At 37.8% G+C, this 16,648-nt stretch overlaps 1 protein-coding gene across 4 annotated transcripts in view; it reads left to right on the forward strand.

The window, feature by feature from the left end:
• The window catches only part of LOC127852223 (uncharacterized), a 56,957-nt gene that overhangs the window by 34,308 nt on the left and 6,001 nt on the right, over positions 1-16,648 (forward strand). For all 4 annotated transcript variants that reach the window (XM_052386107.1, XM_052386108.1, XM_052386110.1 and 1 more), the window contains 9 exons: positions 6,644-6,787; positions 8,020-8,160; positions 9,239-9,424; positions 10,164-10,351; positions 11,838-11,941; positions 13,834-14,053; positions 14,201-14,416; positions 15,170-15,393; positions 15,979-16,200. In XM_052386107.1, the coding sequence (XP_052242067.1) occupies positions 6,644-6,787; positions 8,020-8,160; positions 9,239-9,424; positions 10,164-10,351; positions 11,838-11,941; positions 13,834-14,053; positions 14,201-14,416; positions 15,170-15,393; positions 15,979-16,200 (1,645 nt within the window). The remainder of the gene's footprint in view (positions 1-6,643; positions 6,788-8,019; positions 8,161-9,238; positions 9,425-10,163; positions 10,352-11,837; positions 11,942-13,833; positions 14,054-14,200; positions 14,417-15,169; positions 15,394-15,978; positions 16,201-16,648) is intronic.

Genomic DNA, 16,648 nt, shown 5'->3' on the forward strand with positions numbered 1-16,648 from the left:
TCAAAAATGGCCATAAATGAGCTTGTCCTGGCCATAACTATGTCATTCATTGTGAGATTTTAAAATCATTTGGCACATTTGTTCACCATCATGGGACGGTGTGTCGCACGAAAGAATCACGTCAATATCTCCAATGTCAAGGTCGCCACGACTAAAAATAGATTTTTTTTAAAACAAACTTACAAAGGGGGTTAATTTTGTTTGTTCATTTCAAAAATTCAGTTTGAGTTTTCTCCCTTTATCACTTTTTTTTTCACAATGAAAACCTGGTTTTGTGACAATTTTGTCCCTTGTTAATAGATAAATTGTGTTATTTATTATTTTACTTCTTATTCGGATTATTTTGTGTGAATTTAATAGAGTTTTCTTTCATTTGTAAAGGTAAGCCATGCTTGCTTTTATCGAACAATGGTTTATTTCTACCATGCTGGGTGTTTTCAGGCGCAAACGACCACGTGCAAAACGTGATCTTCTAATACATTTCTAGAACGTGCAAAGCATGTTCTTCTATTGTGTTACGAGATCGTGCAAAAAAAAGCGCGTTCTTCTATTGACAGATTGTTTATCATTTGCCATTGTGTGCAATAATGATTTTAACGTTCCGTATGACAATCTAATTGATCCTCATTTTATTTTTCATCTGTTTTGAATTTAACGTTTGTTTAATTTATGATCTACGGCAGTGTTATAATATGTACAATTGATTTTCTCTTTTATAATAATAACTGAGAGAATGTTTATTATTTTCATTATTGTCAAATAATGATTTTATGTGCCGGAGGATAATCTGGTCTGTGACCAGTTTATTGTTGAATATGTTTTGCTCTTGTTTTTATATAATCGACTAAATGATGGTCGCAGATACAAGCGTTGATAAATACCCGGTGACTTCGCAGACCATGGATGACAAGTTGCAGCATTAGTCACTGGGAAACGGGCAAGATGGCGACCGTACTGAGATTATAAAGTTAAACAGTCGGTCAACATCAGACCATATAGCGTCCCCATACGCCGGTCTTTGCCCGAGGGCATAGGTCAAGGACATCGACCAATGTCTGACCATATGGCAGCCGCCATACTTTGGTCATCATCCGGTGACAACACTGGTCATGATATGACCGGTACGTCACCGAGGACGTTGATCACGGACCTTTGGCTCTGCATTGATCGACGTCTGACCGGCCGGTCCGGTCACCTCCGGTCCGGTCAACGTTCATCAACTTTCAACGGTCAGGTCCGGTCACCGGTCCGGTCCGGTCATCACCGGTCCGGTCTGGTCACCGGTCATCACCGGTCCGGTCACCGGTCCGGTCACCGGTCTGGTCCGGTCCGGTCAACGGTCCGGTTACCGTTCATCACCGGTCCGGTCACCGTTCATCACCGGTCCGGTCCGGTCCGGTCATCACTTGTCACCGTGCACCGGTCCGTTCACCGGTCCGGTTACCGTTCATCACCGGTCCGGTCACCGTTCATCACCGGTCCGGTCCGGTCATCACTTGTCACCGTGTACTGGTCCGTTCACCGGTCAACGGTCAGAAGAAGAAGTTTTTCTTCATCATCGGATTATTGTGGTTATTGTTGCTGTTGTTGCTGTTGTTGTTGTACTATTCTTCTTCTTCATCGTCGAAGGACTCATCATCGTCAACGATCTGTCACCATAGAAACAACAGAATAGACATCGGACACGCCTCTCCTTCACTGAGCACAACAGGATAATCATCGAACACACGTCTCTTTAATTGAGCAGTTCTCGGCTTCGATACGCACGTATGCGATCACGTCAACGTTCACGGAGACAATAATGTAGGAGACCTTATTTCCAGCGTAGCCGAACAACATTTCGGCATCGCAGGTATATGGGACGTCGCCACTCCTCACGTAGGCGTTAATGTACCTACTGGTCATATCGACGATCTCCATTTTATTGCTTTACGGAATATCATGTCTCCATTCCACGTGTGTTGGTTCCCTTATGGCATCCACACATGTTGCAGTCACCGAACCGTGCTTGTTTCGGTTACGTACTAGTACGTTTAACTTTCAGGCTTCGGGATTAGGTGTTCATTACTCCACTACGACTACAATGGACACTTTTTGCCTATTAATACTGATAATCTACCGTTGTTTTCCGGTTTACATTATCAGATGACTTCGTGGATGGTCATTCTTCTGCACCAGATTTTTCATTCTGACGCAGTTATATTATACCGGTCCGATCACCGGACATCGGTAACCATTCACCAGTCATATCACCGGTCAGAATAAGAAGTCGTTCATCATCATCGGATTATTTTTCCTCCTCTTCTTCGTTATCATCATAGGATTATTCTTCCTCCTCTTCTTCATCATCGAATGAATCTTCGTCGTCTGCTTTAATGATGTCTCGTCGTCATCGGATTGGATTTTTGTTACGCCCTTCTATTCCGAGCAGTTCTCGACATTGATATCAAACCATATGGATTCAACCATATGTCGGTCTTTAACCTGTAACGTCACCGGCCATATTATGACTGGTCCGTTCACCTGGCTACAGTTACCGGTCATCGACCAGTCCGGTTCGGTCACCAGTTACCAATCACCGTTATTACACTGTGTTTTCATCGGTCAATTTTATTGTATCACGGGTATCTTCTACATCACCTAGTTGTATACAAACGGCTATGATTGTAATGAATACAATATTTTATGGATTCAACAATCTACATGACATTTTGTGTTTTTCAATACTGATGTTCTACTGGCGAGTGTTGGTTACCAAATCATCTCCGCTGACTTGGTCTATGGTTGATTTTCCTGACCAGCTATCCATTCGGGTGCTGTTTATGAACTACTTATACTAGAAGATTATGATATACCTATATCTGTTATTTCTACTTCTACCTCAACCGGCTACATGCAGACTACTGGTCTTGCAGATGGTTCGGCTGAAGCGGGCTCGGAGTCTAGCATTGAGGTTGAACATTACTATTTGACCTCTATTAATTTATGTTCGAGACCCAAGGGATGAATTGTTTTAACCGCCTTTACCTGTCGGCTACAGACTTTGCAGTCACTGTCACAGAATAGTTTGGACACATACGTGACTCTAGCAGGATTAGCAAAACGACATTTCGTGTCGACTTCTGCTTTTTTATTGCCTCTACGACAGTGCACATTTTCAAGTTACTGGAATCAACAAGATTTCTGACATTATCATACTTTCGCTTCATATGCCAGTTGTTTCTACTACTATCTCAGTTTTGGTTACTCCATGTTGGAGAATTAATAACTAAAAGAGTTGTGATACATAGGATTACCTACCAGATTGACCGCATGGCGGCCACAGTATTGTAGATGGCTTGGGAGCAATTGAACTCAGATCTTAGATGCTAAGGATTTGGAGGTACCTCATCTTCTCTTTTCATCTTCAAGATTCCCTTGTTGGAGACAATTTTATTAGAAACAACAACTTTTCCCTACATAAGTTCTTCTTCTATTACACTTCTGGCCATAACATGCCGACTTCCTATAACTGGTCGTATTCATTTCGTAATTCGTCTGGTTAGGAGTCTTGAAGTAAATGGATTAATCAAGCTAGATTTGAAGACTTCCAAGCATTCTACCGGCAAGGGGGGGCCTCTTTCAGGTTATTCCTAGGGTTTTCACCCTTTTCTGCCACCACACCTCCGATGCCGGTGGTACCACTTTCAGTCATATTCCGTACTTCGCAAATCGATGACTTCACGACCTTTATTCTCCGGGATTTTAAAGGTGCCTTTTATTGGTTCAAGAAAGAGGCTACTGTAGATAGGTCATAAACCTATAGGTGTTAAACACTTTCCTATTCTACCAATTTTCAAGTCTGTTGGGAGTGGGAAAGTTCGGCTTGCCGTGTTTTCTTTCCCCACCCATCATTGACTAATGGTTCCGGCCACCGGTTGGTATTACTGGCCCGGTAACCGGTCTTTCTGCTGCGACGTCTCTTCGTACGTCCGTTTCAGCTTTATTTTTAAGGTTATTGGAATTAATCTCAGGATTATTCAATGACACAAATTTCCATCTTTTTGTCATTATTTCGCACGATTGAGTAGAATATTATCTTGGCAAGAGTATTGTTTCTTCTACAACAATTTTCCTTACATCTTATACTGATGTTAGCATGGAAGGTTATGGATGATCACCTAGAACCACTTATCCTGATATTTTCAATTATGAGATATCCTAATGAATATCACCTGCACATCAACATCTTGAAAAGCGAGCATTCTTTTTAGCTGTTTTTCATTTGCAACACTTTTTCAATGCTCCTTTGTGATGGTTTCAACTAACACACATCGGTCGTAGTTTACTTCCAGACACGGAGGTGAACATTTTATCACTCTTTGTGTCTTGGAACCAGGAACTTTTTCGTTTTTTTTGCAAGAACATCAATTTTTCTCTATCGTCTTACACATACCAGGTCGTCTCAACGCCCTGTTGGACGTTTTGTCTTGCAGTTCTTTCTGTCGAATTAGTTTTCCGTTGGGTTTAAATGAAATATGATTTGCGCATGCGCGGCAGCGTTTTTGCTAATGGCGTCGATGTAGATGCAAAGTAAATCGAGAAACGTTGTCTCTCATCTAACGCTAGTAATGAGCGATATGCGATCGTAGATCGCAGTGTAAATGCTGAACAACGTCAATACACTTCATAGAAATCGATCTAGCAGTGTGTGCGATTGTTATACATTCGTCCACTTGACATAAACTGGATACTTACATTTATTCTATTTTTGTTAGGAATATCTTGGTGAGTTTTTGCCATATTTTCAAATAAAAAAACCATGGGATTATAGTTCTACGACCTTTTTTAAGTCTCCTGTACAAGTATTTTCAGGAAACTTCTTCACAGGTCAAATATCATATCTCAGAGAGACATATTTTTATTGATCCAAACATGTGCCACTATATATATCTCTGGCCATTATTTAGTTATCGCTACAGAAAAACGTTTTTCTGTTTGAGTTTCAATCCTTGTTACTTTTGCAAGGATAGTTCCATCAGAACTGTATAAAGGTTCTATGGAAATTCTTTTTTGACTAGGTATTCGAGAGCATAGTTACCTTAATCTCTCTGCTGGATGCATAGAGGTTTTTCTCATCTTTTTCTTTGATAACAAGAAATGTTGTTCTTTTCTCCGTCAAAGGATAGAGATTATGCTTTCGTATACCTTGTTTTTTGTAAGTCATCACAACTCTGTGCTGTCTTACCTATTTTGGAACTGATCCATGCTATGGAACGTCAACACTATGTTTTTTGTTCCTTTACCTTCTTAAGCGGTTTTGGCTTGTGTTATTGGGTGGCTTAATGAGCTTCCTATGAACTTTTTTCATCAGTCTTATTAACAGTTCCAATAAAATTTTAAGACGGTTTTCCTTCTTATTATGGTTTTTACCATACGGAGAAGTGAAATTCATGCTTTTTCTGTTGAATACGACCAATTCCAGTTGGAACTTGGGTCTAATGTCGTCTTCACTTTGTTGTGTCAGCCAGGATTCCTTGCTTTATATCAAGTCCTCTATTTGGCTTCTAAAATCTTCAAGTTTCCAAGTTTTTCTTTAACTGGTAGACACGAATATGAGGATAAACTGCTATGGCCAATCGTGGCTTTGAAGTTCTATCACAGCAGTGTTAGTCCATTCGAGGTTCTCAAAAGACACTCTTCATTAACCTAAAAAGGGGGATGTGTCTGCGGCTTCTATTTGTCGGGGTTAGACCTCGAATAAGGAAGGTTATTCTTATCTCTATCTAAGGATTCATTCCTCTTTTAGGATCTGACCGCATGAATTAAGAGCTCTGTCTATTTTGTGGGCATATATTAATCACATCCCACTTTTTTACGTGCTCTAAGCTGTTTTCTGGAGGAATCCGACCACCTTTTTATCTTCGTTTTCTGAAGTGCCAACAATACAATTTGTATATGTTTAGTCTTGCTGTGGTTTCACTAACGGTTGTGTCTTCTTTACGACATAGACATATTTACTTTGTCAGAGAAGTCATAATTAATACCGTTTTAACGAAGATTACCTGATAACCCGTGTATTGGGTTTTGCTATCATTAGCTAATAACCCTGTGTATGGGTTCTACTGAGATGGGAAAATATATACGAACCTTCCCACCATAGCTGCAAAATCAGCTAGGGATAGCAGGTCAGTAGTTATGACATTAAAACATTTTTTGTTAGTAAAATTCATTTTAAATATTTAATACTTACCTGCTATCGGTAAGTCCCACCTCCACCCCGCTATTCGATTAATAATTTTGTATATATATATATTGAAAGAATATATAGGGTTGGTTACCGATTTTTGCCTAGGTTGCATTGCACTATGTTTAACCTGGCCTGTATTACGGTATTGAGGTGGCCGATTCCCAGTTTAAATTCCGGATGATTTAATTCCCTTTGGAAAGGAGAAAGCTAGGGATAGCAGGTAAGTATTAAATAATTAAAATGAATTTTTACTTTTAAAAAATCGTTTGAAGGTAGTCTCTTCTTATGGAAAATCCAGTTTAGGCAGAAAGTGTATTCCCTCATTAGACTGTGCGGGCTGCACATGTTAATCTGAGGAAAAAAAATACGCACATGCATTAGACCCGTTTTCCCAGAACGAGGCTCATTTTCTAGGCACGGAACCCTGGCATGTTGACCAGTCGGTGATGTTCAAAGGAGCCGTGCTCTGGACGGAGTCGGCCAAGGACCCCGAGGGCGATGCTCTGACGTACACGTGCACTGTGAACAGCAGCAACAACCCACTTACATGCGCCGTGGGTAGGTTACGCACAATGTCAGTAGTGTTGTTACTGTAATTATCAAACATCAGTTCAAACTTGTTTGTCTGATAACAGTTGCTTTTTTAGAACTGGATGTGAACTGGGGTTTTTCCGCTGGTATGCATTGATTAATATACATCTTGCCTAAATCCATGCTCTAACATAAATTCCCCCAATCTTTTGTCAGTATGTGAAAATTCATGTGACATGGGATCATATTAACTCTAAAATACGTTTTTTAATACATGCAGAATAGTTGAGTTCCGATAAAAGTCTTTCACTCATGTTAACAATCCATGATATTTGGATATTTACAATCCATGATATTTGGATGTTTACAATCCATGATATTTGGATATTTACAATCCATGATATTTGGATATTTACAATCCTTTCTATTTGGATAATTACAATCCATAATATTTGGATATTTACAATCCATGATATTTGGATATTTACAATCCATACTATTTGGATATTTACAATTCATAACATTTGGATATTTACAATCCATAATATTTGGATATTTACATCCATGATATTTGGATATTTACAATCCATGATATTATGATATTTACATCCATGATATTTGGATATTTACATCCATGATATTTGGATATTTACATCCATGATATTTCGATATTTACATTCATGATATTTGGATATTTACATCCATGATATTTGGATATTTACAATCCATAATATTTTGATATTTACAATCCATAATATTTGGATATTTACATCCATGATATTTGGATATTTACATCCATGATATTTGGATAGATGGCTAATGTTAGTACAAATGCGTTTAATAAATTTTAAGCATATTATATTAGCTCTGGTCTAAATTTCGTTGTTTGTAGACTACTGTTGTCATAGAACAAACCGTTTAAAATTTCTTAAAATGGTTGACCGTATAGAATAACGCACTTGTTGGTTTAGTTTGTGTTTTTAATAGCGACATGCACTTTTAAAATAGTTTGTGTATCTGTATAATAACACGGTCTTAAATTTTGATAAACACTTAGTTGATGGTGTTACTAATTCAAACCTTGTGGTTTTATGTTAAATGTAATTAAGCAATTGTACTCATCAAATCTTGTTTATTTGTCTTTTCCCTTTTCTAAAATTAACCAACTATTATATCGGACTGTCTTACCGAGCAATACACTACCGATTTGATATTGTAAGCATATACGGAACATTCAATTATTTCTATTTGGCTTCTAGACAAAAACACGTTATCAATAAAGATGCGGCGGAACGTGAGTATCGGAAGGGAAAACGACAAAGTGTTTTCTATCGACGTGTGTGTTGGCGACGAAAAGCACGTCAATCATAGCTGTGGAACTCTTACTATACTATTTACAGGTACGTATACATAGTTAGACATTTTATAAATCGATGACTGGTTGTTACACTGAAGTAACATCCTAATATTTTCTAGTAGATACGTCAGTTTTACGTTCAATCGTATACTCAAGTATAAAGCGACACTGATAAATGTGTATATTTTAAAGTTCCACACCCATACATCTTAAATGTATAGGTGTTGCATACATATGTTCATAGCGGTTGAAAGCATCAGTCAAACATAGAACACTACATACAAAATATGTTCGTGCACATAGCGCATCGTGAAACAAAGTTTTAAGCAATAACGTCAAATTGGTATATCCTCCTTTTATTTAAAAGCACAGTTATTGACACATATGCCCTATCATATAGTATATATTTACAACATGAATTGTAGCGTTAATTGATGTTGTCATAAAAAAACAAAATATAATCACTGTAAAGAAGGAAAGAAACGCTATATGACTTCCAATGGAAAATATATTAAAACATAATACCATTGGGCTGTAAACAAGACAACCTTACGATTCCAAAAGCATAAATATCATTTATATATTCAAATGTTATACCGATATGACGCTATACAATGACATACTCATTATAATAACCCCGTTCTTTGAAAACTTGGCTTAATGCATGTGCTTATAGTGGCGTCCCAGATCAGCCCGTGCACTCCGCACAGGCTTATCAGGTACAACACTTTCCAACAAAATTAAAAATACCATTAACTATTTCAGTGCTGGAACCAAAGGGTTAAGCGCATGCATAAAGCCTAGTTCCCCCGACCGAGGCTAATATATAACTTGCTCACTTGGCAGTGTGATACTTATCAGACGATATACAATTGAGTCGCGTTCTGAGAAAACTGGGTTTAATGCATGTGCGTAAAGTGTCGTCCACACTTTCCGCTTTTATGATCGTTTCTGTTTAAAAAAAAGTCTCGTTTTGGCAAAAATCTAGTTAAGGCGGAAAGTGTCGTCCCTGATTAGCCTGTGCGGACTGCACAGGCTAATCCGGAACGACACTTTACGCAAATGCATTATGCCCAGTTTTCTCAGAACAGGACTCAATTATGCTTATATTTTATATCAAGCCAAGCACACGTACCCCTCCATAACCAATCTCCCTAACATCACCTTGGTGCCAGAGGATAAGGCAGTAGGATCCACGCTGTTCGAGCCCGTTGTCTTTGATTTGGACGTTCCCGTGGAGACCAAACAGTTCTCCATGAAAGTCGTACCGGCGTCGGCGTCTTCCTATTTTCTTTTGGATAAAACCAGTGAGTAAATTAGATTGAACCTATTTAGTTATGATATATTGCATCGAAAGCCTAAGGCTTATTGAAACACTCTCGAGTCCTTTTTCTGGGTAGAGCCAGTACTTGGTGTCTATTGGAGATCTGAAACTCTGAGATCGCCAACAGTTTGGATCGAACCCGCGACATCCCTGGCTATATTAGTAATTTATATCTTCTGAATACACCTGGTAAGTATTTAAGTGATTATTTATTTTGTCAAGAAATGGACTTGAAAATGACAGAATATATAGTATTCACGTGAAAACGGCTGTTAAACATGGTTCGTTATTGGTTTCATCATTATTTCTCTTTATTAACACAAGCTAAGAGCTCAGCAGATGTATGAAATAACTATTTAAAAAATAAACACTGTATAGAAAAAAATCATTTTACATGACATCGTTAAACATAGGGTATTAATACCCCGTTGTGGTAAAGCAAGTAGGGTACAAGATGTTGCGCATGCGTACGAACATGACGTCCAACGAGAGACAGAACGTAAAAGTTCGGTCCCTCGTTCAAAAGTTATACAGGAATCTTTCACGTTTTTTCCCTTTAATCTTTTCAGTTCAGTACAAATTCCTTTTCCCTTTCTGAAAACTATTTTGATATTCTAAGATGTAAACAGAATTCAACGACACAACGGTATCAAAGCTTTCAAATATTTATTCAACCTATTTACATGTGATGGGATAGTGTATTGGGTATCTCCTGTTTTCAGCCGGGTTTGTTACATTAGCGAAGGGTTTGGATTATGAGACAACATCGTCATATTCCCTATACATCGACGTTAAGGACCCATACCTATCGAGCCAGTCGTCTGGGCGTCTGATAATTAACGTCACTAACGTCAACGAACCAAACACGTTAACGGCAAAGAAAACAACAATTAGTTTTAAGGAAACGCGGGTGAGATGAAATGCTTATTTAGCATCTAGGTTGCATGTGTTGTATGAGTTTGATTTTATGCGCCCCAGACTGATAACTTTTACATTTGAAAATGCTTTTTAGCCGGATTTTTTTTCGAAAAAATCTCGGCTTATAGATTGATGTTGTCGGGCGGGCGGGGGGGGCGGGCGGGCGGGCGGGGTGGCGGCGTGCTCGAAAATGTTAAAGTTCTTATTTCATGGTATAACTTTGGTATGCTTGGACCTAGAGTCTTCAAACTTGACATGAAGGTTGGCCAGGATTAACAGATGACCACTGGTCATTTCAAGGTCATTCATTTGAAGGTCAAGGTCACTGTGACCTTCAATATAAAAAATGTTAAAGTTGTTATAACTTTGGTATGCTTGGACCTAGAGTCTTGAAACTTGACATGAAGGTTGGCCATAACTAGTTAGTAACCACTGGTCATTTCAAGGTCATTCATTTGAAGGTCAAGGTCACTGTGACCTTGAATGTAAAAATGTTAAAGTTCTTATTTCATGGTATAACTTTGGTATGCTTGGACCTAGAGTCTTCAAACTTGACATGAAGGTTGGCCAGGATTAACAGATGACCACTGGTCATTTCAAGGTCATTCATTTGAAGGTGAAGGTCACTGTGACCTTCAATATAAAAATGTTAAAGTTGTTATAACTTTGGTATGCTTGGACCTAGAGTCTTGAAACTTGACATGAAGGTTGGCCAGAACTAGTAAGTAACCACTGGACATTTCAAGGTCATTCATTTGAAGGTCAAGGTCACTGTGACCTTGAATGTAAAAATGTTAAAGTTGTTATAACTTTGGTATGCTTGGACCTAGAGTCTTGAAACTTGACATGAAGGTTGGCCAGAACTAGTAAGTAACCACTGGACATTTCAAGGTCATTCATTTGAAGGTCAAGGTCACTGTGACCTTGAATGTAAAAATGTTAAAGTTCTTATTTCATGTTATAACTTTGGTATGCTTGTACCTAGAGTCTTCAAACTTGAAATAAAGATTGGCCAGTACTAGAAGATGACCACTGGTCATTTCAATGTCATTCATTTGAAGGTCAAGGTCACTGTGACCTTAAATGTTATTGTTGTTCATGTATATGCATGCATTCAAAACATAACACAAGGTTTGCTCATGCCTTGAAAAGTACTTACATTTCATTTTGACCTTTGAACAATATTTCAGTAATTTAAGTATTGCATTGACAAAAACACGAAAGGTACTTTCCTGTCATTTAAATAAAAAATCCGGCTTCAATGCGGTCATCTCCGACCGCGGAACTCTTGTTAACCTGTTGGATTCCATTTACGTTAACAGTTTGAATAACAAACGACATAACAAAATCATATAGAGAATGTTCCATGAATCATAAGGAGTATGTCATTATGAAATTCCTTGCAATGGCTGTTTTTGCTTTTTATTTTTTTCTAATTACAAGTACCCATGTTTTTGAACATGTCTCATTGGTTACAGAAAGTTGGGACGTCGTTTAACTTTGGCCTCAGGTGTACGGATGCTGATGATTTTGACACGCAAACCTTTTCCATAAAAAGTGGAGCACACAAAGACTACTTCAGGTACTATTTTATATTTTATCTTCTTGAAAATATGTATGCTGGCTAAAACTTATTGCACACACAATGTTTCAGTGTCAGTATGCAATGCAAAAAATCAAAGCTTAAATTCAAAATTAAAACATTTGACCCATCTGCACTTCCGTAGTTATTGCTAATATTTATTTATATTTATAACAAACTCTTAAACAATATGATAAAATCATCTACACTATCACTTTCGATTGATAAATGAAGCTTATTATCACGAATTAGAACAGCTTTTCGCTGGAAATTCGATATCGAAAGTTTGAAGTAACTTAATATTTATCCCACTTTTACAGCGAATTCGGTTGATTAAAGCCCCGTTTATTAAATTTTATCTATAATCAACGACACATGCTACGTTGTTAAGCTACGTTGTAAACAAATGTAGTTCCTTGTATATAACAACTAAATGTTATATTGATGTTTTACAACTTTTAGATTTGCAATTCAACATGAATACAATTGTAATTAATAACGCACGACTCTTTGTCACAGAACGATATCCTGATTTTAAAAAATGATTCTTTGATCAGCGGTTATTTTTGGAACGCGGAGTAATACACTGACCTTGGTTAAATTACAGTCATTTTCAAAGTACGACAAACACTCATGAAAACGCGAAATTATCAAGTTAAACTAATTTTGTTTAAATAAAAAGGTTTACTGAATAACAAGTGAGATAAATAGAATAATAGGTTAGTGTTGATTATAGATCAGGTTTATCATGCTCGGCACGAAAACGAAAAATCACGAGCCTTGGCCTTGTTTTCTAAGCCTCGCATGATAAACCTGATCTATATTCAACACTAACCTATTATTCTCTATGTAAACGAACGATAGGTGGCAATGGAATCGACGTTACAATTTAAAAAAAAATAGCGCGATACATTGTATGCTGCGATACAGCGAGGTCCGAGAATAAAACGTACAAATGCTTGTTGAGCTCACGTTCCGGATTCCTAGGAGAGCGTTAAATAAATGGTCAATTATATTTGTAAATTTACTGCGCATTTTTATTTTTTATGAATTGAGATTGCGTGATTGCGAGTTATGTATCATTGTGCTTTTATGAACGTCTTACGTAGTGGCAGTCCAATTTAAAGTACAGAACATCGTTCAATAATAGCCAATAATTTTTTTATATAAGTCTCGATATTCGACAAATTGTTATCAATATTACTTTAGTGGCATCTGCGAAGCAAGAATACACTAGTTGCCTTTCTACTGGTAAATATAGTCAATTATGTGATTTTAGCATGTATACCTTTTTTAGAATTCGTTTACACGTTATTTTCCGTAAATTACCAATATTTAGGTCAAAGATACTGAAAACCTTGGTAAAAACAGCCTTTTATTCTCATCACAGATATTTATGTTTGAGTTTCTGTCCAATTTATTTTTTCTGACGGTCTTCGACAAATCTCGAATTCGTGATGTTATCACAGTGTATACCGAACAATCTTGGGTCCGAGAGTTACATAAATGATCATTTTGCAATCGTGCATTATTTTAGGGCGAAACTGACATCTTCATTTTTACTACAACGCCGCTTGTCTTTTTTAAACAACGTTTCTTGGTTATAATTAAATCAATCACAATACGAGGTCATTTCGTGCCTGACGCTGAATTATGTGACGACCCGGCCTGCGTCTCAGCACTCCTACCTAATTAACTATTTGACACACAAAGTTTGGACGAATTTTAACTTTAAGCTGCAATTTCTAGCTATTTGCTGTTTGTTTAATATAAGATATATTTAATTTTGTTGTGATCCTATGTTGTGTGTGTGTGGGGGGGGGGGGGGGATCTTGAGTACCCCACATGTCCGGTATGGTGACCACTAACCAAACTCACATGCTTTTTACTAGGATGGACAGCTCAAGTCCTCTCATATACCTAACAAAATCATGGGATCTGGACGACACGACGGTGAACCTGCCTACAAGTACCATGCTGGTGGTGCAGTGCGAGGACTCCGTGGGCCTCACTTCCGCCGTGTACCTCAACTTTCTGATTGAGGACGTCAATGATCACAAACCGGAGTTTGCTTACACTCTCCCGCCTGGTCAGAATGACTTAAAATTTAAAGTAAGATTTGTTTGAATCTGTATTCCTCGACAGTCGGCAAGTTGAATATCATTTAATGTATTACAAATACTCGTCTCAGGTTAGTCATGTAATTAAACTTCCATATATTCATTTGCATCAAAATTGTGTCATTTGATCTGAATTCAGCTTGCTTCCAACGCCTCCTTGTCGACATCCTTGCTGACGCTCAGTGCCACGGACCCAAACATTTCGTTCGGCATATTGGGTAACGGCCTCGGTAGAAAGTACTTCCGGATGGAGAAGCGTGTTTCCAGGAAGCGCGCGACATCGACAACTGCGGAGCTGAAGTTGCGACAACCATTAGACTTCAGCAACACGAAAACATTCAGCTTTTATGTAAAGGTACTGTGTTGTTTTAGTGGGACCAGAGCTCCAAATAAGGATTTAGTCTTAAGGGTATTTCACCCCCTGATATTATTGTTAATGCGTATTTTACTCCATTGTTTCAGCCATAAAGGGTTAGGAATATTTAGGGGTATTTTACATTTCCATAGAAAACGGAAAAAGTAAATGGCGTGTTCAATCTAGAAATAGTTTCATTATTTGTTATTTATATTATTAAATGCAAACAGAATATATTTAAAATGACGATATGAACAGACTTTCTTTAAAAATACTCCCGCAGAATGCTTTAAACGTCCCTTTTTGATCCACAAACATGATGGGCTGCTATTTTTATTACAAGCCTATTTTGACTGACTTACTTTTGATTCAAAGTTTAACTTACATTAAAAACTTAACTGGATTATTGGTTAAACCGGTTACGCACTTTCATCGATTTAAAATACGTACCCAGATTTGTAAAGCGTTTTGTTACGTACTGGGCTGATTTTTAATGCGTTTTTTTATTTTTTCAATGCGTAAATACGCAGATACGCCTCTTATCTGGAGCTCTGAGTGGAACCCTATCTTTTTATCTCTTCGAATGAAACGGTCAGGGAATATGACTTTTTAATATGCCATTTGATGTGGATCTTCGAGTAGAGCTATAAAATTAAATACTTTACATATACATCTTGTTAGACAAAAAAGATATCTTACGACAATCAATACCTCGTACACAACTCTCGTATTATACAACTCATATTCCAACAGATCAGTGACGGTGGAACGCCCCCTCAGTTCAGTGCGTTAGAAATAACCGTCGAATACAGCCCCGACCCACACGTTCCAAAAGCGGCGGACATCTCCAAATGCCTAACGTGCTCGAAATCCGGTCAGAGCTTGATAGCGGTGTTGGCAGTCGAGTGTGCCATTGCGCTTGGCCTCATCGTGCACGGGCTCTTCGCCACAGGGATCATTGGTTCTTCAGATAAAATGTATGACTGTGTTTTTATCAGTGAAGTCTTGCGGGTTTTACATTATTTTCAAGTAAGATATAAAATCGATAATACAAACTGCCAAAACGTTGAAAACGCGACGTCCCTTTGTGGAGTTATCGCGTTTTTATTTCTTTTCTTATACGCTGCTATTATGATAAGTGCTGATAATGTTCAGGCATATTCCACATTACATATCATCAAAGCAATGTAGATTCTTATTTAAACACGAAGACAACCTTTTACCTGTAATATGATTGTCTTGATATATACAGTGTGAACACACTGATTACAGTTACGCTAGCGACAAAGCGTTCCTATTTATCCAACACGGAATACTTTTTACGTTTTGTTTTAGACTGAATACCTGAAGACACGTAAATGCATTTTTTACTAACGTTTATTAAAACTGTTTCCTATAGCTTTCGTGTTTTGTTTTTGGTTGTTTATTGTTATTTTGTGTTTTGTGTGTGAGAGGGGGATAATTGTTGCCTTCATGTTGACCAGTGTCTTACTCGCAGAGACAATGCCTATTACAACCAATATGCATTTCAATAAAGTGTTTTTATCTTTAACATTTGCTAGACGGCCTATAACTACCAATACTCCTGGGAACATGCGATACATAAACAACAAGAATCGTGTTACTCAAATTGGAAACATAACAAAGGAAGCACATCGTTTGAAAATTCAAGTGACGGCGATAGCGTCGACAAAGAAGATGGCACTAACTGAGTTGGACAGCAACAGCGACAGCAGTTCCTCATCTGAGAGTGAGAACGATCAGGCCGTGCATGTTAACAGAAGGTTTGCAATCGCTTTTTGTCAAGTTATTTATTTCATTGTCCCATGTAATTGTTTGGTTAATATAGTTGCATATTTTTCTAAATTAATCAGCTTAACAGATACCGTTTATCGCCGCCATTTTGTCCGACCAACAGAGAGTGCCGTAGTAACGGAATCAGCATTGTATGTAAATCAAAGCGCCGACGACGTTGTAAGACGGTTGGTAAGATACTGGGACGTTCCTGCTAAAGTAAATGATAAAGGAAGAGTTGACTGAATGAAAATCTAAAAGACTATCAAAACGGAAATTTTGTTTGAAGAATAATTACAAATAAATGAAACAAGAAGTGATGAAATAGTGCAAAAGATCCTATCGGAAAATCATAAACACGTAGCAAGAGAGCGTGAAATGTTTAATCCTTATTCAAAGTATTCAAATAATTTCAGATAAAATGCAACATAATTTGCA

The sequence above is a fragment of the Dreissena polymorpha genome, chromosome 12 (genome assembly GCF_020536995.1).
Source record: "Dreissena polymorpha isolate Duluth1 chromosome 12, UMN_Dpol_1.0, whole genome shotgun sequence".
NCBI classification, from domain to species: domain Eukaryota; kingdom Metazoa; phylum Mollusca; class Bivalvia; order Myida; family Dreissenidae; genus Dreissena; species Dreissena polymorpha.